Source organism: Lepisosteus oculatus, chromosome 6 (assembly GCF_040954835.1).
Source record: "Lepisosteus oculatus isolate fLepOcu1 chromosome 6, fLepOcu1.hap2, whole genome shotgun sequence".
Taxonomy (NCBI): Eukaryota; Metazoa; Chordata; class Actinopteri; order Semionotiformes; family Lepisosteidae; genus Lepisosteus; species Lepisosteus oculatus.
Genome location: NC_090701.1, coordinates 40,647,198 through 40,674,986, shown reverse-complemented (window position 1 = coordinate 40,674,986; position 27,789 = coordinate 40,647,198). Strand labels below are relative to the sequence as shown.

General features: G+C 38.5%; 1 protein-coding gene across 1 annotated transcript in view; it reads right to left on the bottom strand.

Moving 5' to 3' along the window:
• Positions 1–14,622: 14,622 nt before the first annotated feature.
• The window catches only part of mkxa (mohawk homeobox a), a 31,240-nt gene continuing 18,073 nt past the window's right edge, over positions 14,623–27,789 (bottom strand). The window contains exons 6-7 of the mRNA XM_006634090.3: positions 17,524–17,557; positions 14,623–17,415 (exon numbers count right to left, since the gene is read on the bottom strand). Of these exons, the coding sequence (XP_006634153.1) occupies positions 17,229–17,415; positions 17,524–17,557 (221 nt within the window). The 3' untranslated portion in view covers positions 14,623–17,228. The remainder of the gene's footprint in view (positions 17,416–17,523; positions 17,558–27,789) is intronic.

Here is a 27,789-nt window from a genome sequence, read left to right as displayed (position 1 = left end):
GAGAAGCGTTGCTTGCCTTTTTGTACACAATCTGAAACCCACTGAAAGTATATCATCATAACATACTGTAGATAGGAGCTCCATACAATCCCTATAAAGTATTTCTTTTCAATACCTATTTGAATTGGATATTCCAGCATTAACACTGAAGCAGGTGGGGGATCCGCCTGTGCTGGCATTATGTTACTGTAGCAATAAGCAAAGACAGGAATGCATGTTAGTGCTTTGGCACCACAAATAAACTCAAGGACAAGTAGTGCCATTCATCATCCACGTATTCTCAAATGGTATAAGTGTGTGTGGTATAATTCTGACCATGTATTCATCCAAGATTCTTGAACAGTGCTGTCAGTCACTTTAAATCAGGAGTGAACCTTAGGTTTTTATTCTATAGGAACATGAAATTGGAAACACTGATCATAATGACATCTTTTATAATAAACGAATCCAATTGTGTCAGCATGGGCACGTGTTCACTTTCACACAGTTAAAACATGTTTTGCAGGAAAGACCTGTTTTAGTGTGATTGTTATATATATACATTTTTAAATAAAATTCCATTAGGGAAGTGATTGGCATGTGAAAAAATAGAGTCATTATTTAGAATAAATAAATTCATCCTATCTTAAATCTTACGTTTATTTTCCTTACTGAAGCTAATCTCGATTTCACAGTTATACTAGTGACTTCATTATTGACCAGGATCCAGACGTCCATCCTGTAATAGAAGAAGATAGACAAGATAGTCTATACTTAACGCACAGAACAGATTTATGCTAGAATAAGAAAATAAAAAGCACAATTTATTTAATAACTTAATAAAAAAATTCCTAGGGTTTTACTTGTGTGGAGTTTGTATGTTCTCCTCATGTTCGCATGTGATTCCTCTCTCAGTCCAAAGACATATTGGTTGCATAACTGGTTTCTGAGAAAACTGGCCCTGGTGTAAGTGTGTGTGCGCCCATTGCATGTTGGGATAGACTCCTTCTCAACCGCAAACCTGTACTGGTTAAAGGAGTGAGAAAATGGATGAATACCTCAAATATAACCTGTTTGTGTCTGTCTGGGCTACGACAGACTGGCATTCCATCCAAGATGTACTGTACCTAGCCTTGCGTCCATTGCTTGCTGGGATAGCCTCTAGATCTCCCACAAACCTGTACTGGACAAAGTGGTTAGAGAGTGGATGAGTGGATGTATCAGGAGAAAGAAAGTAGTTTGCAAACCTTGATATCCAAAAGAATATTAAAAAAGCAGATAGCGATATAGTAAATAATATAGGAACAAGTAATAGGTTTATTCCATGCTGAAAAAAAGAAGAAAGAAAACACAACGTTTCGGCCGTGGAGCCTTCTTCTGACACCTGAAGAAGGCTCCACGGCCGAAACGTTGTGTTTTCTTTCTTCTTTTTTTCAGCATGGAATAAACCTATTACTTGTTCCTTTGCAGCCTACGCATGCTGACGCAGATACCCACCTGAACTAGTAAATAATATTGCAACGGAGGTGAAAACAAATAATAAAACATTGTCTTAAGTATTACAACAGACAGAGAACAGCAAAGGTTAGACTAGCGTGTCTTGGAGATAATGAGAGGAAATATTTGGATGACAAAAAGGAAATGGCTAACATATTAGAAGAATATTTCACACAGGTGTTTATCCAGGAAATAACTGCCGATATGCCTCAGGCTGAGCAAAGACGAAATTGTATATTAATTAGTATCAGATCAGCACTAAAGGAGCAGACGTGTAGCAGGTATTAGAGACTCTCAAGAGAAACAGATCTCTAGAGTGTGATGGTTTTCTACCAATTTTAACTGAAAAAAGATTATTCATTTGTCATTAACAAACCTCTGCTAACATACACTCAAGACAGATGTAATACCATTTCCTGGTAATGCGAATGTAGCGTTCACCTACAAAAGGGTGAACAAAACAAATGGAGATAAAAGTAAGAACTAAAAGGACAGCTATATGATTATAGACCACAACCTTTAGAAAGGTTAGAAAATATAGATCTTGCTTTAGAAAATATAGATCTTCCTTATCTAGTTTGAACACAAAATGGCATTGATGGATTAAAAAAGCACATGATATAGTGTATTTAAATTTTCAGATCACTTTTGTCAAAGTTCCTTGCACAAAATTAATTCCCTAAATTGCAGGTGGAAGGCATTCAATAGAAAGAATGTATGTGGATTCAGAATTAATGGAGAAAAAAGAAACTACTGCAGTTCCTGCAGGGAACTATCTTAGGACCGCACAAATCTGATAGAATTAGTAACCTAGTCAAGTCCACATCTGCTACCAAAGAAGGAGGATTAGCAAACACTGTACAAAGCAAACGCAATTTCTTTGCTTTCCTAGGTGGCTTATCTCTGAGAGAAGTTACCTGGAGAACAGAGTGTTCGGCTTAAACAATATACTAGTCCAGAAGAAAAGGACATCAGCTTTGTGGAGGACAGGTCATATCCTGTAATCCTATAACTATTCATGTAAATGCACAGATGTTTTTGTGTTCTGAGTTCATGTGGCCACAAATTGGTTGAATTCAAGGGAGTTTTCAAGAGAGATTTGCTTCTTAATTAAAAGACTTTAATCTTTATTGATCTAGCATAAGGCTTTACCAACTGCATTGCCAGCAGCCAAAAAGTAATGGTACAATATTAGCTCCCTCTTCCCCTGTCCGGCTATCTTACAGCAATGGCCTTTTAAATTTAAATATGTGTTTTTTTCTGGACCTGCATGGTGAAGAACAATATTTCTAAATCCTCTGTGATTTAGAAATATCCTCCAGCCTCCAAGGAGAGATATTGTATATTTGTGTCTGGAGTCTGAGTGACAGATAATATGCATCCCTGCTTTGTATGTACAGCATGTTATGGGCTGAAGTGCTGAAGTGTTGCTGGTAGGGTGGTTGTACTGCCATATCCCAGTCCAATCATGTCTTTTTGAGTATACAGGTTTCTGATCATCTCACTCTGCCCATTTTAACTCAACTCAAATAGGAAGAAAGGAGCACATCCACTGGATCATGCACAGTCCAAGGTAATACATTGAATGTATTATTAAAGACATCTTAATTCCTTAATGGATCATCTCTAACTACAATAAATGGAAGTGATGAACTGAAGTTTGGGAGGATAACAACAAGCCAATCTCTTACAGCTGTACCTAATCACCATAATCACATAAATTAGCTAAAATATTGAACACAAACTCCACCCTTCGCATTTGTCTCAAGCATCCCTCCTCCACCCCATCTCCACCTGGTGGCTCCCCCTTGCTTCACTCCTCTCGGAATGGGGCTCATGTTTCCTTGTCCTGTGGCCAGGAGGCTGCCCGTTAACCAAGCAGGTTAAGCAGAACCTACCTCACTAAATATTCCAAACATTCACAAAGCATTCATTTCTTGGATGTAGTTGTGAACTACTGTTGTTAAACAGTCAACTTGTAATCTTGTACTTCTGCTCTCTTACATGTAAATTGTCACCTACAGTACCGTCCACAACTCACCCTTGCAGCAGCTCCCTCGTTCATTCCTCATTTATAAAAAAGAGCTGCCAGGCAGGTTAACACTAAAGTACTAATGTAGTACCTTTACTATCCCTTTATATTAATTGGTTAATTATGTCGAAATGAGAATTTGACCGATCTACCATCAGAAGTATAAAGAAGGATACAGTACCCATCCAAAAAGAGGAGTACAAATGTCTTTCCATCCACATGGACAAATCCTCTTTCAGATCATAGAGTTCCAAAGGAACGGGAAAAGCTGTAAATCAAAATGTTCACACATAGATCCACACAGATCACAGAGTTGCACATCACAAAATATGCAGTGTGTCTGAACTGAGCAGGGTCATGCTCAGGCAACAAATGAAGCAGAAAAATACATCTGTGCTGTTTTGTAGCATTTGGACTGCGTTACCAGTTTTTTCACTGCTGTGCATTTTAGCAGTCAACTCTAATACCAGACAGCCAGCACTAGGGATACTACTCAAACAAACAATAAACCCATACACTCACTGTGCTGATCTGCTCGCTCATTTTATGCATGCGCCTAGTGAGCTATTTATGTAAAACCTTGAGTATCACCCTTCGAATGTGCAAAATGAGTTTATATAGATCTGAGGCACATGTGTCCTCTACTGAGCATCACAGCTGTCACAGAGGTTTACTTAATTTGATATACAGTATCAATTATTTGTGACAAAGCATAATTTTGAAGGTGATGAATGCTTTTGTAGAAAATAAATTTTATTCCTTAGTATAAATTTATTGCAGATTGTTAAACAGGCCCCTGAGAAATGCGCTTATTTATTTTGTCGTGCCACAATTACACTGGAATGCAACTTGGCCCATTTACAGTGGAAGAGAGCACTTCCTTTACAGTTTATTTCTGTGTGTCCATTTAAGGCTCAGGTGGAGTAGAAGACCTCACACGGCCATTTAGCAAAGGCCTTGTAACTCAGTACGAATTGTGTACATGGTATAAATGGGCTTTTCCACAACCTCAGTAGAGCGCAGGGCTAGTGTTTCACTGTTTTGTCTGTGCCTCTGAGGCCGGCACTTTAATGCGGCAGACTTTCAGGTTAACTAGCAATGGCTGCAGTTAAAAAAACAGTCTTTTGTTTTACTTCGTCTTTCACAAATGATATGTTCTATTTAAAAAAAAGGTTTCAAATAAGAATCTGGAGCCCCTTCCTGCAAACAGATACATGAATGACGGTACTCATTGCCTCTGGGATTCAGCTAGCTTAACAACTCTGAACCTCGGTGACTTTATATTCATTTATAGTTGGGAATATTTTGGCTGCACTTCACAGCAGGCACATTTATAGTTCAAATATTTACATAAAATCAAGCAGTAGACAGTAGCGCATATATTTCAATGAGGTCATCGATTTCCCCCCTCACACACACACAAGAAACAGCTTTGCAAGTCTCCAGATGGCAGTGAATAGAAACTGGCAATTATGTGTGTTGTCCCTGCATTCATTAGTTTTAAGGGCATATTTACAATGAGTAATCTCAGTTAAGATTTATAATCTTATATTATCAGTTTTGGCACTGATACTTTTTAATATGAACTTGACTACACTGTGGTTGAGAGAGAATTTAAAGTAGCTTGATGGCTCAAGCTGTGTGAAGGGGGGGGAAAAAGACACTGGGAGCCTTTTTTTCTTAATGTTACACGTCTTGATGCAGATTAAAATACATATGCTACAGAGGAAGCAGGGCACACCAAACTTTGATATCTGTGGACCATCTGGAGCAACATACATTGGTACCTCTGTATGAATGTCAAGTAGTTTGCTGTCTTTTTATAGCTTTGGACTGAATACAGAAGAGCACAAAGCACCCTTTGAAAATGTGAGGAAAATATGCACTAAATAATCCTGTAGGGAGCTGAAATAGCTCTCCAGTCATGCTTCCATTGATTTTGATTTTATGTACCTTCTTAGAGGCAACATGCAGTAAGATAACACCATTCATGACCCTTTATGACTGTTCCAAAAGGCATCACAGGTACACAGGTATTCACGGCATTTATCAAAGTGAACACTAGAATATGTTTTAGCTTTATAGCTACAGTTAGAGTTAGAAATGTACACTCACAATCTATAGAGCTGATATGTGTTTAAAAGGCACTCAAACTATTTCCAGTGTCACTTGGTTCTGAATAAAGTTGATGGAAATATCTTTCTTTTTCATGACCCATACAGTCCGATGGCATGCTCTGAGGCATTTTAATCAAACATCAGAGTTGTGATTTAATAGGTAATTGTATCTAGAATATGCTCTATGAGGAGGCCCGTCGGTTTACAAAAAAAGGATCTTGTTATGATGGGGCTCCAATCCCCCCCTTAAAATCTTATAGATGAACAACACAAATATTGTAAAATAAATTAACCTTATTTCATGAAGGTAGAACACATTGCCTAGTGTTATTTTCTAACAGTGTTCTGTTAGCTAACAACCGAAACTTTCTGTTCAGCTCACTGTGATTTCTGTTTACAGAGCATCAGAAAACAGCTTATTGAATTCAGATTCTCAGCTGAAGTCTCCACCAACTGGAAACATCTCTATATTCTTGGAAAGGCAGAGATAAAAGCACCATATCAGCATCTGGATGTATCTACTTCACACAGCTGCTGTGTATTTTGTTTTTAGGTTTCTGGTAACATTACAAACGCTGGCTTTCACACTACACTAGAGTATTCCAAGACTTTAGTGTTTTTGGTGGGGGTGATTGGCTGAAGATAATGACATGCCCGTTGCCAGATCGCCTGATCTGTGCTTGACAATCTCTCAAGAGATCAAGTATCGCAAGCCGCAGTATCACACATTTAAAAACAGCTCGCTGTGTAAGTATTTCTAGGAGCTTTCAAAATTGCAGAGTTTTTGCTGAAATCCAGCTATTTTGTTTTTCACTTTTGGAACCATTTATTTCAAGAAGACAGATTGTGTGTGAACACATTTGAAATTCAATTCATCTGTTGTTACATTTGTATGCTTTTTTAAAAAAGATTAAGTGTTTTTTTTTCATATTTAACATACATCACAGATGTATAATGCAGAGATTACGTTACGTCTATAGATAATTTTTCATTGTGACATACTGGATGAGGTCTCATTGTCAGACAGGAACATCAGCTTGAAGCCACACTCTTGTTTATAGCTGCACTTGTGCTTGGTGGGGGCGTCAGCTAATGTTGCTTTAAACAATAAGCTAAGCAGTGTTTGCTTGAGATACTTTTTAGAGCTTTTCCTTTAGTTTTATCCAAATGGTATTACTTAGACCCTAAAACACCATAAGTGTGTCAGTCTTTTACAGAGTTGTTTTTTTTTATATATATTGTCTACGTTTTCTTTTAGTGTACTAGCTAAAAACAAAAAAAATATCCCAGTTTTATAATATATCAATATTTTATGTCTCATATTGTTTTCTTCTAATATGCTCTCTTTGGTTGTTGTACATGGTTTGTACAGCAGATATTTCTAAAAAAGGTCTCTACAAAGTTACTCACAGTGTAGGGACTGCAGTAAAAGATGGAAATGCCACAAATCATTTGATTTGTGCCTTATTATTTACAGCTTGCACAGTATTGTCCTTTGGTTTGTTCCCCATTTTCATACTGACTTTAACGAGAAGAATGTACCAGACACTCTTGAATGTAAAAAGGGAAAGCAGAACACTCACCAGAAAATAGAACAAAGAAATAACATATACTGTATTGAATGGTTTTGGTTTTGTGTGTCAAAATATTATGACAGCATAAAGCTTGACACAAAATAAGGCTGTTTTAACAGCCATTGTTGCTGACTTGTAAAAAGCAAACCAACTTGGGAACTAAGAATGTCAAATATTGCAACTTGACTGTTACTCATGGTGGGCTCTAGGTGCTGTAGCTGCATGTCCAATAATCTCTTGAGTGTCCTTCTATATTTAGTGCTGAACATTTTGAACCACCTTGATTATGAATAGAGGTCTTTTTTGGAGTCCATAGAGCTTTCATGACCCTTGACTTATAAACACCCTGAAACTTGCCTTCTGTTTGCGTTTATTCATCCTACCTCTTTCTCCCAGGGTTGGCAGAAAATGTAGGAGCTGTTCTGGAATGATGAGTGTAATTTGAAATTTTAGGAAATTACTCAAAAAGTGCTCCTAAATCTTTTTTTTATTGGCAAGCGTTTCCTTGTCTCAGCTCCATATTTCTCTCTTGGCTAAACTGGAAGGAAGGATAAATGGGGAAATTCACATGGGGTTTTATGAGATTGAACTGCAAGTAAACAAGCCCTAGAATTAAACTGCCCATTTGTGTATTTCATGCTTTCTACCTGGCGGATTATTTTTCTTGTTAGCACAATGGAGTCCTCGGCGTGAGTTTTCGGAGAGTTGTGTCTGGAGAAAGTGATTCATGTTTCGCATTTTGGAGAAATCAGATGAATTGCTGCTGAATGTTACTGATTTTCATTTCATTTGTGTTGAACGGCATCATAGTTTTACAGCTACATCAACCATTTCAAATTAACAATCTGTAAACCTTGACAACGTTTAAAAACGCTCATCTGTTGTACAGCTGGCAGAACGCCAGAGGGGTAGGGCTGGAATTAGTCAGCCACAATCTTCTCAGTTTGCTGGCAAACCGCAAGTGCTGTAACTTGCTGGTTTCTTGCTGGTTTACAGAGACTATAGCAAGAAATGCACTGCTATTCGGAAAGCACTAACTGTCCTTTCAGACAACTGCAGGGGATGCATGGCAAATGACAGATTGCCTCGCCAGTGGAGATGTCTGAGAAGCATGCCTGTGAGAATCAGGCGGCTATGTAATAGAAAACGAATGGGTGATTCAGAATTCCCCAAAAAATCCCATCTTTTTCCAATGCCCCTAATGTACTGAATTACAAATAATTAGGTGTTATGTTTTGCTTGTAAAAGTATATCCCTGTGAATTATTTTTATTGCCTCGTACACAGGTATTTTTTTGTCAGTTTCTGTGCTGTGGAAAGCAATCCCTGTAATGGAATACATTCTCATAGGTCTGTACCATTTGTGCCCGGGGTCAGCCCAGAGAAATGGAGCAGATTTTCAAGACTGGACATTTTTTCAGATGTTGCAGTCAGGGTCCTCTGTAGTCAAACATGTTATCTAGCAGTGTAAAACGACAGATACAGGAGAGGTGCTTCCATGTGTTTCGATCAGTAATGGCCCTGTCTCCATGCACAGGTTGAGTTCCTCAATCTAGACCTTGCAAGTTTGTGCCTGGTTCGTGTCACTAGCAGACCATGACTAGGATCTTTGAAACCACAGTTACAGTCACTGGTTAAGCCAGTGCATAACTAGCCTGGTCCAGCAGGGGGTTAGTCAGCCAAGACTCTCTTGGTTCCCACTAAAATGTCACAATCGCTACTCCTCCTCTTAAGGGTGCTCCAGCCCTTCCTTTTTCTGCCCCATTACCTGCACCTGTTTGCTATTTCTGTTCCTCCTTAAAAGCCAGACGCAGACGTCACTCCTGGTTCCTCATTGAATTCCGCAGGGTGAGAGCCCGGGTCCTGCTGCGTCTGGCTCCGTTATGGTTTTAACCTTCTGTTCCTGATTCCCCGCCCCAGTTCATGGTTTTGTTCCCTGGATGGATCTCCTGGCCTTGGACTCTACCTTCTGTCTTGGATGACCCGTTTGGATTTTCTCATGGATTGTTCGCCCCGGATTCACTCTCCCTGGACACCTGCACCCCTTGGACACGCCCCCTGTCTCCATACCCTCTCCTGCATGACTTTTTCCCCAGTGTTTCCTCACTTCCTTCCGGATCGTGTCGTCTGCATAGGGCCCGGAAAGAACTGTTCGTGACAGAAACAGTGACCTTCCTGACTTTCTGGGCTCCTGTAGGTCTGCAGGTGACAACAGTGAATAAGGCACTTCTGCTGCAGTAAGTGGTGAACCTGTGACACACAGCTGTGAAGCCTGTAGTGTGTCAAATAATGAATGACATGGACGTGGCTTGTGAATGAATGACAACATGATGAATGATGATGGATCGGAGGAGTCTGTCTGTAGTTCCTATTTCTCCCCGTGTGGGAACAGGGGTCCTTGCTGTGAGTCGAGATGGGAAAATTCAAGTCGTGTTGAAAACGTTTTTGGTTATCTAAAACAGATTTAGAGAGCTAACCAACAAATTACTGGATGGCTGTAGGTTTACAACTTCTGAACAGTTGTTTTGTTATGACATAAATGATAATGAACTGAGTCAAATGTCAGCGTTTGTATAATGGTATGGAGATGAATGATCAAGAAGAGCTGAAACAATCTCCTTCTGACAAATGCTGCGTAACTGTTAAACAATACCGCAATGACATCCTTCTACTCTCATTCAACCATTTTACAGCCATGATGGTCCAGAGGTTCTCTTAATTAAAAATTGCCCTCATCTTCATTGAGTCATGCTAATCAATCTTCAAGATGGATTTTCAGCTTGTTTTACTCTTTGGGATCATGATGCATCATTCCCGACATTACACTGGCCGATACTAAACTATGCTGTGCCATACGATGCTATGCTATGCTATGCTATGCTATGATATGCTATGCTGTGGTATGTTATACTACACTATATTATGCTATACTATGCTATATGATAAAGTATATGCTATGTGCTAGATGCTATATACTGCATTATATGCTATACTATACAGTATGCTACAGTGCCTTGCGAAAGTATTCGGCCCCCTTGAACTTTTCAACCTTTTGCCACATTTCAGGCTTCAAACATAAAGATATAAATTTTTTATTTTATGTGAAGAATCACCAACAAGTGGGACACAATTGTGAAGTGGAACGAAATCTATTGGATTTTTGAAACTTTTTTAACTAATAAAAAAATGAAAAGTGGGGCGTGCAAAATTATTCGGCCCCCTTGCGTTAATACTTTGTAGAGCCACCTTTTGCTGCGATTACAGCTGCAAGTCGCTTGGGGTATGTCTCTATCAGTTTTGCACATCGAGAGACTGAAATTCTTGCCCATTCTTCCTTGCAAAACAGCTCGAGCTCAGTGATGTTGGATGGAGAGCGTTTGTGAACAGCAGTTTTCAGCTCTTTCCACAGATTCTCGATTGGATTCAGGTCTGGACTTTGACTTGGCCATTCAAACACCTGGATACGTTTATTTGTGAACCATTCCTTTGTAGATTTTGCTGTATGTTTGGGATCATTCTCTTGTTGGAAGATAAATCTCCGTCCCAGTTTCAGGTCTTTTGCAGACTCCAACAGGTTTTCATCCAGAATGGTCCTGTATTTGGCTGCATCCATCTTCCCCTCAATTTTAACCATCTTCCCTGTCCCTGCTGAAGAAAAGCAGGCCCAAACCATGATGCTGCCACCACCATGTTTGACAGTGGGGATGGTGTGTTGAGGGTGATGAGCTGTGTTGCTTTTACGCCAAACATATCGTTTTGCATTGTGGCCAAAAAGTTCGATTTTGGTTTCATCTGACCAGAGCACCTTCTTCCACATGTTTGGGGTGTCTCCCAGGTGGCTTGTGGCAAACTTTAGACGAGACTTTTTATGGATATCTTTGAGAAATGGCTTTCTTCTTGCCACTCTTCCATAAAGGCCAGATTTGTGCAGTGTAAGACTGATTGTTGTCCTATGGACAGACTCTCCCACCTCAGCTGTAGTTCTCTGCAGTTCATCCAGAGTGATCATGGGCCTCTTGGCTGCATCTCTGATCAGTCTTCTCCTTGTCTGAGCTGAAAGTTTAGAGGGACGGCCAGGTCTTGGTAGATTTGCAGTGGTCTGATACTCCTTCCATTTCAAGATGATCGCTTGCACAGTGCTCCTTGGGATGTTTGAAGCTTGGGAAATCTTTTTGTATCCAAATCCGGCTTTAAACTTCTCCACAACAGTATTACGGACCTGCCTGGTGTGTTCCTTGGTCTTCATGATGCTCTCTGCGCTTTCAACAGAACCTTGAGACTATCACAGAGCAGGTGCATTTATACAGAGACTTGATTACACACAGGTGGATTCTATTTATCACCATCAGTCATTTAGGACAACATTGGATCATTCAGAGATCCTCGCTGAACTTCTGGAGTGAGTTTGCTGCACTGAAAGAAAAGGGGCCGAATAATTTTGCACGCCCCACTTTTCATTTTTTTATTAGTTAAAAAAGTTTCAAAAATCCAATAGATTTCGTTCCACTTCACAATTGTGTCCCACTTGTTGGTGATTCTTCACATAAAATAAAAAATTTATATCTTTATGTTTGAAGCCTGAAATGTGGCAAAAGGTTGAAAAGTTCAAGGGGGCCGAATACTTTCGCAAGGCACTGTATATGCTATATGCTATTTTATGATATTCTATACTGATGGATATTCCCATTCTTCCACTGAAAAATCTAAAGTCTTCTGTATTCAATTATTTCTGTTCACTGCTCTGTTAGCAGTTTCCCTTAGTTTTGAGTGTCACTAACTGTTTTTAATTTACAATTTACAATGAAAAACTTTATACAAGAGCTTGTTGTTTTTCATTATGCTAAGATGACCTCTTTTTAAATGTATCTTAAAAAGGGACTTGGAATTGAAAAAGAGAATGTATCCACCTGAAAAAACATCCAATATATGCCTTGTTTAGCCAAGCAGTGCGTTTTCATGTGGTAACGTGACAGTTTATTGTAAGTATAATTTTTTTCTGGTGGTTTCTTGGAAGTTTATTATAAGAAATAAAGACAGGAAATATTTCTACTGCACTAGGTTTGCCTACTGAAAAGCAGATTTAGAAATGGGTTACCGCCTTTCCATAGAATTAAAAACAGAAAAAGAGTTAAACAGCTGTGGCTTTAACACAACGCTTTGGACCTATATAACAAGAACCAAAGCCGGTGTTCATTTTCAGTCTGAAACCAAGGCAAAACATCTTGAGGAAATAATCTATTAAGAAACTTAATATAGCAAAATAAACTCATTATTCCAGAAGCAAAGAAAGGCTTTGCTCTGTTATAGTCCAAAAAGATTTTTGCATTGTTTTTGCATTTAAAAATATAATTGACAGTAATTATGAAATGACAAAATTTAACCTGGGTACTCATTATTTATAAATCACTAATCAAGGTAATCACGAAAAATGACTTGACCCACTAAGGCACATTGAAACACATTCATGGAATGTAACCTTATTTCTGTCCTTAATCTACAGTAGCTGGAATGACAGAATAAAAGATTGAAGAATATGGGCTGGTCTTGAAAAAAACATTTGTATTCTCTGGCCTAATTTTACATGATAAATGGTTTTATAATGTGTCTTTAACTAACTCATATGCTTCCCATGTGCGTAAGTGTAGTATGAATACGGTAGAACAATGTGGGTTACTCCTAATTAATGTGTTGTTGGAATTTAACTATAAGGTAACTAATTACTTCAGTATGGTTGGGGCTAATATTTCTTCATCAGATAGGAAATGCTCTTTTTCATTCTGATCATTTTAAGAATTTCTTTGTTCTTTAATTCCGTTCCTCTTTTTGGTAACTTGAATTCCAAGTGCGTGGAAAAAAAAGTGTTCTGGTCTTCGTCAAGCCTCTGGCCTAAAAAGCACCTCGATGTGCCCAGCCCCACCTTCTGTGAGCAGGACGGCACCAGCACACCAAGCGCTCGCTTGAAAAAAAGGCAGTGAAGACAAGCTGACCAGAGAAAAATACAGTCCGGCAGTTTCCATGGAAAAATGGCTCAGCCAGTTTCTCAAACACTTGCTAGAGTAAATGTAATCTGATGACTTTAGAATTAAGAAAAGTAGGAAAACGATTTCGTGTTGACTTGTGCAATGAGACTCCTCCTCAAACGTGTCAACACTAATGATTTGGGAAGTACTTTCCTTGATTTGTTTTATTACTCCTGGTGATGGAGACCTCACAATACAATTTAGCTGGCCAGCAGTTTGCTGTGTCACAGGATGCTAGCTTACTTATTTGATCTTATAAAGATTAAAATTGGAAGCTTAAGGAACTTGGGGTCAAAAACAGGAATAGGTAAGTGACTGAAATACCCCCTATTTTAAAACAAATGTACGTAGAGCATTCACAAAATAAGAAGCACTGGAGATTGATCTGTTGCCTTTGTGTGTTGTGTTATGATCTTCAGTCAGTAATAAATTTATTTGTCCCATCTGCTTGTGTTTTGTTTCTGGACTGAAAACCTAACGAATGGCCTTGCTTTTCATCGAGGAGGCGAAATTTGCTTTGAAATCTTTTCCCTTTGCTGTTTTTTTTTTGTTTCAGCATTTATTGAATAGAAACCAAAGAGAAAATTACATGTGACATAATTAATGGTTCCACATTTAAATCAAAGTGGTTATTCAGAAAATGAAAGCTGAAGACATCACAAAATCATGTGAACTTCAGTTGAACTTGAGGGATGAATAGCAGCTTTGTATTTTTCAAAGCTGTACATTATAGGATTTTTTAAAAAGTAATTTACTATTCAAAATCAATATTCTGTTGGTTGTTTTGTGCTCTGGGTAGACCTACAATGATAGCTGCTTCCTATAGTATCATAGCAAAACTACAGAAGACATTCATTTTACACATTTGCATTTAGGATAGCTTGAATATTCATCAGCACAAATACAAACTGGTATTTAAAACGCAATGCCCAGGATAACAATCATAATGCAATTACCACACATCAGGAAAATAGCCCTGACAATGTGCTTTATTCACTCTCCAATAGTCATTACACAGTAGCTCTTAAAAATATATGATTTACTTAAAGACTAAAAAAAAACATTTTCCCCAAAACCTGTCTACCAGAATGGCATTCCTGAGCTTTCAACCTCTTTGAGGACAAGCAGCAGAAAAAAAGATGTTACATTTTGATTCAAGAAGCCACTTAGAAGGTAATCAGGCTGTGGTTTGTCATATAGAACATTTAAATGTCAAATAAAAGCGGTTATTATCACTTCTATCTGTTAAGACAATTCTTATTATAAATTAGATTAAAATACATTATAAATTATCTTTAAAGTTGTCTTGTAACTGGTCTTAAAAAGAATCATTTGGCAGGTACTGTAGGTTACACAAAATAAATCGCAAGCCTTAGATATAAAAAAGTCAGATGCGTGTCAGGGTTTGTTATATTTGATATGGTTTATTCATATTCATTGTTCTGGAGAAGTTATTGTAGTTCTTTTAAAGTCTTCATTTAAAGCACTTCAAACATTACAATGTGAAAGTATGCATTTGGTCATAGGACAAAAATCCAGCCTCCAGCAATTTTTAAACTTGCATAACTTAACAAAAATAAAAACAAATCATTTTCCTCAGTTTCACACTCCTTAATAACTTACATAAAAAGTATGAACAAAGTAACAGCTAGTCGAGCAACAGAAGTTGTGTAGAATACAGTACAAAACAGTACAAATGCCTTTTTTTTTCCTGTTGATCGTTACATATTTGTAAAAGCAGAATCAGAATTTATGTTATAACTTCTGAGTAGTCAGCTGCCACTTCTTATTGTTATATTTGACATAATCGTCAAGGCTAATGCAAAAACCTTCTGGTGAACAGTAGAGGTACTACACAGCCCTCCCCTACAGTGAGAATCTTAGTGGAAGCAAATCCAATTTCAAGATCAACTATAATTACATGTCATAGTTACTGATTCGTAAAATCTCTATGTATTTGTACTTTATATATTCAATTGTTTCATGCAAGAGTCATCATTTAGAGACCTCTGTTAACTGTATCAGAATGTTAGTGCCAAAGATGGTGTCAGCAGAAGACATATCTACATTAGCAAACGGTATGTATGTGATCCACTATAAATCTACTGTTTCTTTTATAGGTTTTCAGTACAACAATGGTGTAAATTTTTGTAACACATCAAAAAGTACCTTTTTCTAAATATGCCTACTCTGTCAGTCAAACTGCTAATTACATTTGTTCATACAGTCATAATTTTTCTTAATTGAATTAGTATACTTGGCATTCATTACAACTACAGATATAACATATATACATTATTACGTTCAAAAACAGATTCTCATTTCATAAAAAACAGTTAACGTGATAATGACACTAATTAACACTTTATACATAAGAGAACCAAGACAGAAAAGCAAGCACTGAGACTGCTGCTTGCTGACGTAGAGATAATACTGGAACTTGTTTGAAGCACTGACACATATATATATACAGTATAGATGATCGGTTTCCTCAAACCAGGCTCTAACAGGTTGATTCTCAACACTACTCCCCCAACGAAGGTGTAATATGATAATTTGCTACTTCCCCTTGCTTAGACATGTTTATATCACCCATTTGTATCAAATTTGGTTCCTGTGCTTTTTTCTCATCACTCTCTACACCTGTTTCTATTGTACCTTTTAACAGATTTTACTATCCTTAACTAATGTTTAGTCTACACCAGAGCAAACTTCAGAAAGCGATTAATTAAAACTGTGAAACCTATAATGGACCCATTAAAAGCTGTAAAATTTCATGTTTAGCACTGTCATGTACAATTTATACAAATAGGAACAAACGTACTAGAATCAAACCCATAAACTTTAGAAATAAGAAATAAGAAGTCTGGTTTTTGGAGCACAGATCCCACACACTACACGCAAAATCACATACCATATGCTGTATATATATATATGTGTGTCTCCAGGTTTTTACAAACAGCAATTTTCATTTCTTTTCAAACTGCTGACAAAGTGAAAGAGTTTGTTCACTTCACGACTCACTTGTTTCCTGTATGCAAGTACTGTACATGGGTCAAGGAAGAAAAAACATAAACTAAGGCAACTACTATATTAATAAAGAAGTCCCTTAAAGTTATGGAATCCTGCTGACATTTGTGTTACAATTAGGAAGAAGCCTTAAACCTTCATACATCATTTTGCTCAAGACCCTATGAGAGTGCTTGGTGAGCTTCTTTACCTAGAGAACATTCCCCGTAATGAACACGTTACAGGCAGAAATAAACTCAGTTGTCAATCACACACAGTAAACTGCCACCGTGATTCTGCTTCGGAATATTTATGCCTTGAGTTAGCCGAGCTGATGTACTGTATGGGTTTATTCACAGTTATTGTTTGCATTATGTAGGTATTTTTTTCAGAGACACAACAGTGTTGCATTTACAGCCATAATGATGTGGCAGACTAAACATCTTCAATGTCACTAGGAGAAGCAGATTTTACACAGCTGAGTTTTTCTTATGGTAAATGAAAGCTGTGAGAGTCATGGAAGGTCAACCGTGCCCAAACAGATACGCACAAAATGAAATTCATGAAACCTATAAGTAGAATTCTAGAAGCATCTTTAAAATCTCTTAAATAATGGCTATATATTTTTTTTACCTTTTAAAAAAAAAATCTGTAAGATATTTAATTCTCATGTGAGTGCATACATCCATTGTGGACATTTTGTTCCAGCTTCAAAAGGCACTTTGGCAAAGTACAAAAATTTAGGAGTAAAAAAAAGTCAGATTTATCAAATAAGTTAACATTATAAAAGTGTCTCGTTCAAGAATACTGTCTTTAACAATAGTAAAATGTATCAACACTTGATTTCTGCAGGCGCATAAAAAGTTTTAAGACTTGTGTAGAAACCATTGTCTTTTGCTGATTTTAAACATACATAATAAAATAAACATGATCAGTTTGACAGACTTAAAAGTCAACAATGCCGAAACCTTCAATATAATGTTGCATAGCTTGTTAATATGTTAATACTTCTGCGCCATAGGCACTTTAACTGTCTTTATTTCAGATATGTGGGAGGATTTCTGAATGATACAGCTGGTTGTCCCTGATACACTGTCCTTTCCCTGTGCAAGGTTTGTCAAGGCCATGGCTGCATTGATCTCTTTCCAGTAAGTCTCATCTTTTCCTCGTCCTTTTTCCTTTGGTGCACTGCAATTAAACACAACAGCAGTTTGATATTCTCCCTCTGGGGTTCCTTCCATTTATTTTTAATTAAACCTCAGACAATACGGAAAAAATCTGAAAATCGTTACTCACTTGTCACATTTGCTTGATCCATGTTCCACAGTCTCTGAAAGCACAACAAGTAAAAGTCAATTATCAAGGCACACAGGTCAGTGAAGATTTATTACGGAAACGTGTCAATTGTGAAAAAGTGCGCCTGGGTCTGTAAGCTAGTTTTATTAGAGTAACACGTGACTCATTGTTTTTCCACTTAATTTTATTTTCAAATAAAACAACTTCCAAAACTGTCAACTGATGAAAGTTATAAAGGTGTAGAATGAAAAAAATCTAGACATGGTTCTTTATGAAGCATCTCCCTACTTTCGAGAAGCAGAAATTGAGACTTTTCAGAGGCTTTCATTTGGTAGTGATATCCTCTGAAATTCTTCTTGGTTGTACATAACTAAAAAAACGAGAATTTAAAAAACAGAAATGCATAACACTTGGATCATTAAGTAAAAATGGTATAAGACTAAGTTTAGCAAATTCCTTTCCTTGTAGAAAAGCTGAAATTATATTAACAGATCAGTTTCAGAGTCACACTTAAGCCTTTGCCATGTGTACTTCAAAAGGAAGATTCACTGAGCCAGATGGAGGCTGCTCTTAAATTGTGGCAACAAATCACCATGACTTTGCCAACATACAAAAGCTGCTGTGAACAAAGCATATTGCCAAGCTGGAAAGAGTTCTGAGTCTCAAATATTTCTAGTCCAAGGTTAGCTGCAGAACTTTACCTAGCGATGATGATGACACAGGCTTGGCATTGGTGATACACATTAAAAAAACAGAACATCTGGATTTCCTGTTCAGCATATTCGAGGCACACCCTTTATATTAACAAAATAGTATGTAAGTCAAATGAAATTTTTAAAGAGAAGGAAAAATATAAGATACCATTTATGAGCACTATAACCCTAAAAGTAAATACACATATATTAATGTTTAACAGAACACCTTGTCACTGAACAGTTGCCTTGATATTAATTAAATAAAGATGTAATAAATCGGCTTTACATATACAGTATTGGAAAGGATTGTGGAAACTGAAGGAAAACTTGTTTTGTTTCCTCTGCTCTTCAAACATGTATGAGCTATAAGCCATTGAGACCATTTTCATTTATCGTGTATCTTGTTGAAACATTAGTACCTGCCTGCCACAGCCTTCCTAGTGAGAAGTCATTACCTGAATGATGTCGCTTTTACAAGTGAATTCTGCTAAGATGCTCAAAGATATAACTGAAACAACTTGAACTTGCAAATCAGGAACAGCTGCTTCAGTGTACACAGATCTCACCATAGCCTCAATCCACACAACAGATAATAGGTTAGAGAGAATGTGACTCTGTAATTTTTCATAGTTTTAAATATATTTAGATGCTCTTACAGGTTACTTGTCAAAGGTTCCAACAATCTGGCACTAGCATTTTCCAAGTATTTGTTATTTTCCTTCAACTTGCTGATTACGATTTCTATCTATTCTTATTCTTCACTGCCATTTTTGCAATTATTACTAATTTTTTTTTTAAAAGCCCTTTCTCCCACTCACTTCAGGCAAGAAGAGCTTCTGGGCTTCTCAACATGAGGATATATTCAAAACACTCCATCGGCTCTCACTCTTCACTTAGTGTCACGAAGCGTTAATCAGGACCCTATGCAGACGATAGAATCCGGAAGGGAGTGCAATACACACAGGGGAGAGTGGACTAGGAACGGGGCTGGTAGACGAACAGGGGGGCGTGGTCCAGGTGAAAGTCCAATGGGAGTTCGTAGGGAAATCCAGAGTGAAAGCCTGAAGTCCAGAACCGGGTAATCCATCCTCGACAGACATGACGAAAGTTAAAAACTGAGGCGGGATCCGGTGCAGGGACGGGGAAACAAAAAGGGGTAACGGGGCTCTCGCGCTCCAAGCCCCGGACCCAGATGGTCATGACGCCGTGATGAAGCCTGTGCCATCGAGTCTCTCCTGGACTCACTGGTAGGCGGGCTTCTGGGCGTCCATCTTCCAAAGCTGAGCCCAGATTGATAGGAGCATCTGGCCTTTATAGGGAGGGGCTGGATAGGAGTCAGGTGCAGGAAAATCAGGCAAAACGGGAAAGAGCCGGAGTGTCTTTAAGAGGAGGGACTTGCAGTCATGACACTTAGGAAAAGACTCTCGCGATCAAATCAATACATTATTTTGTGTGGAAGGGCATGTCTGCTCCCTTCCACACATTAAACTGAACATGCGTGGCATGGAAGTCCAGGTGTTATACTAGTTGCATAATTTCCCATTGTATGTTTCAGTCATATTTTAACATCCTTCATTTTTAACAATAAAATCCCTACCAGAGCAAGATCAATTCTCAAAGGAGTAATACAAATTCAGCTCCAATCTACTACAAACCTAGGATCTCCAGTAACACATGGGCATCCAAGATCAATTCTCAAGAACATGGAGCAGGAGGAGATCATGTCATGGATATACTAGATTGGCAGACCTCCACTAGAGCTCCTACTGCTGACCCTTTTGCCACGTTTGTGTTGCCCCCCATGATTTGGTTTGGTGGGGTATCATAATTAGAGGGACTGAGACTCATGTCTAGCATGAGAAAAAAAGATTTATTTCTGCTTACTCACTATGTAAGATGAGGGTGGAAAACAATTCTACTCTCCAAAACTGATAAATGGCCACGAGTATTTACACAAGTAAATGCAGCTTGTGAAAATGGAGATGGCTGCAGTGGTGACCTCCCGGATGGAGGATTTGGCTGAGAACTAAAATGCTCAGATGACAGGTTTATTCAGCAACTGCTCACCATCTTAAACTGGACATTGTGTCAGGTGAGCAACAGGCTCGAACGCACATACTGGATAAACACACAGAAAAGCTAGAAAGTCTGGAGTAGGAAGTAGGAAGATACATAAAGACTTATTCCTAAAGACTTGACCTAAAGAAGGAGTTCAGGACATGATAAAGGATGAATCAAATGGTTTTCCTCCTGAATTTTATCTGACATCGAGTACTAGGTCCAATGGTCCTCTTTTGTTTGCATACGACCTTTGAAGTGGGTTATTTTTGGAAGGATTTTAACATTGACACTATATTCACTACATATGTTAATGAAAAAAAAAGAGAAAGATTCCATGCCCTGTGCATCCCATTTCACCGATTTGCTCAAATCCCAAGCTATGTGTTAAGGTGCTTTCACAAGCATTAGAGGCATTGCCCAGATTAGCTCAACAGGATCAGAAAGGCTTCCCTAAGGGGACATCTGTCCTCTAATAGCACATGCTACCTAAACCACATTATACATGCAACTATAAACACTGAGGGCTTATTTTGTGATAATGCAAATTATCCCTCCAAAACTCCTAACCATTGAATGATCCACGTATATTTCCTTAACAGATTCTTTCTGACCCCTTGTAGACAGTATCGTATGAAGAGAGTTCATAGACTACTGTGTACATTCTGTCCACTTTGGGAATGTCCAGGGTTATGTTTTGGAAAAGGATGTCTTCCTGTTTCCTATTAGCTCTATTATTCTAAATTCAGATACTCCCCATTTGCACCTGGTGCTCCTGCTGGATGGTGACTCTAATTTGGTCAGAACGAACGGATCTGGCAGACTGGTTTAAAAGCTACTGGCACTGTGTTGGGAGTCCCCACATTCCCTGTCCTGGCATGGATCCTGTCCTCTCTCATTATTATTGTCTGGAATCACTGCCAGCTGGGATCCACGTGGTCCATGTGGCCAGGGGAGCTGCAGTTGATGCAGTCAAAGCCTTATGCAGGGAGATCTGTTGTAGGTTGTTTGTATTTTAGAGCTCCTTAAAGCAGTTGTCATACTTACTTGAGCCACCTTCAACCTCTCAAGCTCAGAAAGCCCCCTTGTGGGGCAGTGTCTTCAGAGAGGACCGTGGTGATTGTGAGGCTACAGCGAGAGGTGACCACGGGTGCATAGGGCTCACCTTTACCTCCAAAGATCTGGTTTAATCATTAATGTTATCTTTAATGTAGGCCAAGTAATGAATACTTTTCAGTGTATAAACGTTCATAAGGCAACTGGTGCTGATAATACAAGTGTATTTATTTTGAAATTGTTTGCAAGAGTATTAGCTCCAGTGGGGCAAACAATTCTCCAGATGCCTATACACACGCATACTATTCTCATAGTATGGAAAACAACATATTATACCCCCTCCATAGGGAGGCCTGTCCAAGAGAACACTGTGATTTCAGGCTAGTTGCTCTTACTTTGGTTTTGGCATTATCACTGAAGAGGAGTTCAGAATCTCACCCAGTCAGAAACAACCTGATCCATATCAGCTTGCTTATAAAGAAGGAGAAGCACAGAAGATGCAGTAGTTACCCTCATGCTCCTTATTTCCAAACATCTGGACAAATACAAAACATAATGATACTTTTCCTTGGCTTTTCTTCAGCTTTTAACACAAACCAAAGTAATAAGCAATAGTGGAGTCCAAGGTGTGTGGAAACACAATACGGATGATTGTGTTTCCAGTAGTGCAAGCCAATTCCTTATCAAACATCCTGATGATTTAACCTTATTCTCTCTGACGAAGGGTAAGGATGCGTTCCAGTGAAGACAGCTTGTTTACATGGTGTGACCAGATTGTCTTGATTTTAAATACTAGAAAAAAGGAACTTGTCTTTGGTCGTGAACAGGATGAATATCCTTCCCTAGTCCTCAATCATAATGAGTCCATTAAGCAAGTTACATCCTAAGAATATCTGGGAACATGCATGGATGCTATTCTGTCTTGGAATGCACATGTTAACTTAATTTGTAACAAAGTACAACAGTGAATCTACTTTCCTTACCGGTTACAGGTTTTTGGTGCCAGTAGTCAGATTCTGTCCATGATTTTCAGTTCTGTGGTACAAAGTGCCCTGCAGTTTGAAATATTGCCTGATATAATAGTCTTTCTGTGCAACAAAGCACAAGATGCCAAGCCAAGATGTCCATTCTTTTGAGGATGTGTTCTGTGATAGTGGACCAGCCACTTGAGCAGAGCTTTCAAACTGCTCACATGGAGAATATGTTAAGATGAGCTGTTAGTACTGTATCTCCTCTCATCCCTCACATGTTCTGCATGACGAATACCAACAGATGCTTTAAAACAGATGTTTTACAGTCCATCAATGCAAACGCAACAAATTGAGGCACTTTCTACCCTACAATCAAACTACTCAACAAATAAGTTCACAGTAAAGGAGTATGGTTTATGGGCAAGTGCAATTAGTGGTTATGTGCAAATATGAATAGGGTATGTGCAATTATAACGATTTAGATGACTGTGGCAAAGTGAACCGTCATGTGATATTTATTTTAAATATAATTTTTTATATAATATGTACAGTACTGTTTGTATGTTTTTTGTAGCTTTCTGTATGTGTTTTCACAGTCACCTAGAGGCAAAATAAATTTCTGTAATATCAGACAATAAAGACATGCCATAAAAATTGCAATGTGGACTTCTGGCATGCAAGATGGGAATGTATACTGTATATAAGGGGTGCAGCTCAGCTCAATAAGGGAAGTGAAGGAGACATGAAGCAGTGCATTACAGGATGTGCTGAGCCATGAAAATACAATAGCGCTTTGCTGTTATGTATTATATAATGGTCACTGGTGACAGCAGACCTGAGTTTTAATGTAAGGGGTTAATGTAACAAAGCTGAGGGCGTGTTTGGTGAAAAGTTCTAATTAACCTAGTCTAGAGGCAGACTACAGCCTGTGGGTTTAGCCCTAGATGATTATTCTGCCAAATTTGTCAAACATGCCTATTGCAATAAGGCCAGCACCTCTTACCCTTTAAAAACATCTGAGACTGAAGTCCCTGCTGGGAGGCCCTGAGCCAAGTTATCAGTAAAAGAGATTCTTCATCCCCTAAAAACTCAGGGTCTCCCATGTCACTCAACCAGGAAAGGAGCTTGATCATAGAGCAGTTTGATGGCAGGTTGTGTAACTATTTGGCTCTTTTTGGGGTATGGCTACTGCTCAGGCAGACGGAGCATTATTTGATCAATATTTTCTTGTCTTTTGGTGAAACAGACTCCTATGACTGGCAAATCCCCGCAAGCTTGCAGTAGGAACAACGAGAGGTGCGTAGCTCTTCCAATCAGTGTCAACTTTCCTGTGAGTCCCACTGTCCAGAGAACAGTAGGTGTCTCAATAACACCCCCAGGTCCTCATTTTCCTTGTGCAGTAAACCAATTCCAGATTAAAATAAAACTCACCTGCCAAAACTCAATCAAAAAGAATCAGTTTCAGATGGGAATAAACTCACAGAGAAGAAAAAACAGTTCTGACCACGTTGAAACAAGACACACCTAACCACAAATAAAAGACGTTCCAGTGGATCAACTGTAAAAAACAGACCAGTCAACGCAAAGCGAAACAAGAAGGAAGTAAATTTACAACAGAGAAAAAAAGAGCATTAACAACAAGTTACCCAGCCGTGTTCTTAAAGCTGATACTTGAACTGCTTTCAAGAAATAAGTTGAATGACATCCTTGGATAAATTAATCACTAGGAATGAAACAACCGTGATGGCTAAAATGGCCTGCTATTGTTTATTAATGTTTCTTATGTTCTTGTGTTTACCTATATAACAATACTGTTATCAACACAGGCTTCTAAGCATATACATTTTAAAAACTCGTACACAATGATCAGTTTACAGACTGTGAGCACCATGCTTCATCACTGTGTGAGATAGTGCTGGACCGCATATTGAGCTGGTGAAGGATCAACATGTCAGACATGAGGAGAGTATTGTAGAGATCTGACCTAGTGTGACAATGTGACATTTATCTCTTCACACCTTTGATGCTGACATTTTGAAATGCCTACTGACCTCAAATTCAATCCATCAATTAACCAAACTGGCATAAAGCACCTGATATCACAGCAGAGGACACCCATTGACGTGGAAGGGAAATAATGTATGTTTAAAGGGAAAGACCCGTACAAGGCAAGTTACATCTCTCAAACATAAAGATCATCAGGCATGTACTGTACTGTCTATTGATTGTTCAGAGTTCAGGATGTTTCAAATATTGCTTCATTGGCCCAGAGATTAAATTAAATTTGTTTTTGTTTAATTGATTTGCAATGAGGCAGGTGCTTCTCTTGTCTGCAAACTCTAACAATAAAGAAACACAACCAAGCACGAGGCTGTGGTTTGGTAGCTGATGAGTGGGTTGTGCTGTGCATACCCCTTTGATCGAGCAGTAGCCCCTCCCAACGTTGAAATGAAAGTTTCACAATCCATCTCCAGCCATAAATGTTATATCAAGCATAGTGCCTAAGGCAACATTGTGGCAAACATGGATATCTGTAAATAACAATTTCTTTTCCTTGAATGAGCACTATGATCCTGGCCAATGAATTTAAAATATTACATTAAACTACACACCAGTTTCCTGCTGAACATTTGTACACTACAGTGCCTAATTCGCTTATTATTTTATTAATGAATAATATTATTTTATTATTTTACTAAATGGCAGTAAATTGGACTCAATAGCACCTAGTAAATGGAACTAGTCCGTGCAGTTACAGCACAAAGTCTGAATTCCTTTCCACAAAACTGAAAACATGTCACATAAAAATTAGAATGTGGATCCACATTTCATGGGGCAATGGATGGGGGATTTGCAACGGATGAAGGCTGTGGTAGGGATATTTATGTGTAGAGGGAGACAGACATATGTAACAAATCATACAGAGATATAACAAGTCAGACAGCTGTCTGCAGTTTAAAAATAACTGCAGGCGCTCACCGTGCTAACATCTTCAGTTCAAGACAATTAAAACAATTTTTACCATGTTTTGGATACCTTTCCTATTCAAAACCAAATAACTACCCTTCTGAACGGTTTTCAGAAGTAGAAAATGAAGTGCTGACCTTGAAGAGTACGTTGATGTACCGAATGGGAAGATTACATTAGCCATCATTCACTGACTTTCTGTTCTGTTTCTGTCATATTTCACTCTAGAACGCAAGAAAAGGGCACTTGACAGGTAAAATATTTATGTGCGCTTTAATTTTTCTTTCAAGAGCAGTTTTTTTAAGAATAATAGTTAATTTCAAGTTTTAAAAGTGATACGGAGTGGAAGATGGCAAAGTTTAACGTCTTCAAAATTCCAAAAAAGATAGATCTCTATACATAGGTTTCTCAGATTTTTGTTTACATAAATCTGTTTTGGACTTGGGGTATGAAAAATTAAAAGGCATAGCTAGGTTTCCCCCAATGTAATTCCTTCTGTAGGTTGGTCAAATTCTATTTTCCATACATTTGCTTTTCTCATTACGAAGAAATGAGCTGATACATGTAACATGCTTTTATTATATGCTTATACCATAAGGAATAACGGACTTAATACTTTGGTGTTAGCTGGCTTGTTAAATAAAAAGATCCCCAAAACAGACTATTGGAGCGAGTTGGTTTGGCTGCAAAGTGTCGCAGGACAGAAGCGGGGCAAGCGGAAGAGAGCGGGGAAGCTGCCTCCGTTGTTTCGGAGTCTCAAGGCGGGTCGACAAACTGAGAAAAACTGGAAGAAAAGGACAAACCGGGTAGCAGGTGTAGAGAGCAGGTTGTTTTCTGTGGAGATTATGGTTTATAAAGCGGCTTGTCCGTGAAGAGGCGAGAAAGCGACAAAGGTAAAAGTTTGTCTCCTACAAGACCGAAACGCCGAGTGCTAGAAAAATGCGTGCAGAGTTGAGGGCACCTGGCGAGTATTACATTAGCACGGAGCAGAAGGCTGAGTTTACAATATGAAACTCTGATTAACAACTCAAGTTAACAAACTCTTACAAAGAACCCATAAATATTTCAAAGGAACCAATTTCAAGATTGCTGTGGATGCGATTTCAATTTGTTTCAGGCTACAAGGAGTACAGTACATATTACTACAACAGAACTGAAAATATAGTTACGGTACTTTGTTACAGTACATCAGTTCCAATATTCGGGTTCACTTTTTGGTTTTAAAACTTTAATACCATTCGAATACTTCACAGTACAGGTTTGATTTGGTCTCTCTGCCTTATGACATACGATATAGCCCAGTCACAATGTACTGTATAGTACTGAGTAGAAGTTCCCAAGAAAGAGCACCACTGATATTTATCCTGTGCAAAATGCAGCACTCCACAATGATTTGAGACGCCTTTTTCAGCGCAGTATTGTATCACTGAGCTTTTATCTTCAGCACTCAGTAGTCGGTATTTATTGTGATTATTATGTGCAATGAGGACCTACAGACCACTGTAAATTGCTTATGAATATAGATCAGGTCCTTTTAGTGCTTATCCTCTTTAAACAATTTAATGCACATGAGTGGGCAGTAGCATTACACTTTTAACAGTCTCCCACTAAATCCCGATTTCCTTTAGAGTTATTGAAATGATGAATAGGATGGCACAGAAGCATTGAGTTCATATAACCCTTTGGTGATTCGGGAGCGTATGGTTATGTTATACAGAACAGCAGTAGTTCTGACTTGAGCAAAACCTTTCCATGTTGAACATTAGTGCTGCACTTCTGTAAGCTGATATTAATCATTTAGCTCTGCGTGGGCTTCGTGATTCATTAGAATGTGCTCTTCTCTACTGTATCAGCTACAAAACCTGATGAATTTCACTGTTGCTAAACACATAATAATGTGCCTCCCCTTCACTCTCTCTAAGCTTTTCACCAGTGAGAATCCCTCAAAAGCTCTGCATGCTGTTTGCATCAGATATGTGTAAAACAGCAGATGTAATGATCACTGCCACACCTGTAACTCGCATTACAGGAGATGGTTCTCACTATTAGACAATCTGAAATTCATCAAAGGTGGTTCAATTTCTATATGGCCTAACGGGGCACTTTTTCCATAATGAATATCTATGGTGCTGTGAGGTATTAGGAAGTAGCTGAGAGACAGGCTGAGATATGAGAGGAAAAATGAAAGTCATACAGGAAGATGTGAGCACCATCAGCATACAAATAATAAAAAAGCCATTGAAGCTGATATTCCTCTGTCTTCCTAATCTTGAGAATGACAAAGCCAATCTGGCACAAAAGAGTCAGCTTTGTCTTGTGATTGGTAACCCTTTCTGCACTGTGTTCTGCAGAACTGTGAGCTGGGTTTTTTATTGCGTAAAGAGAGAGGAGTTGATGATGCCTTAGTGCATCTCAGGGCTTGATATCTCAATGCCAAGGATATACAGTAAGTCATGTGTAACCAATCGCAATAGTTTCTGGTGATCCCAGCCTTAAAAGCCATGCGACGATTAATGACA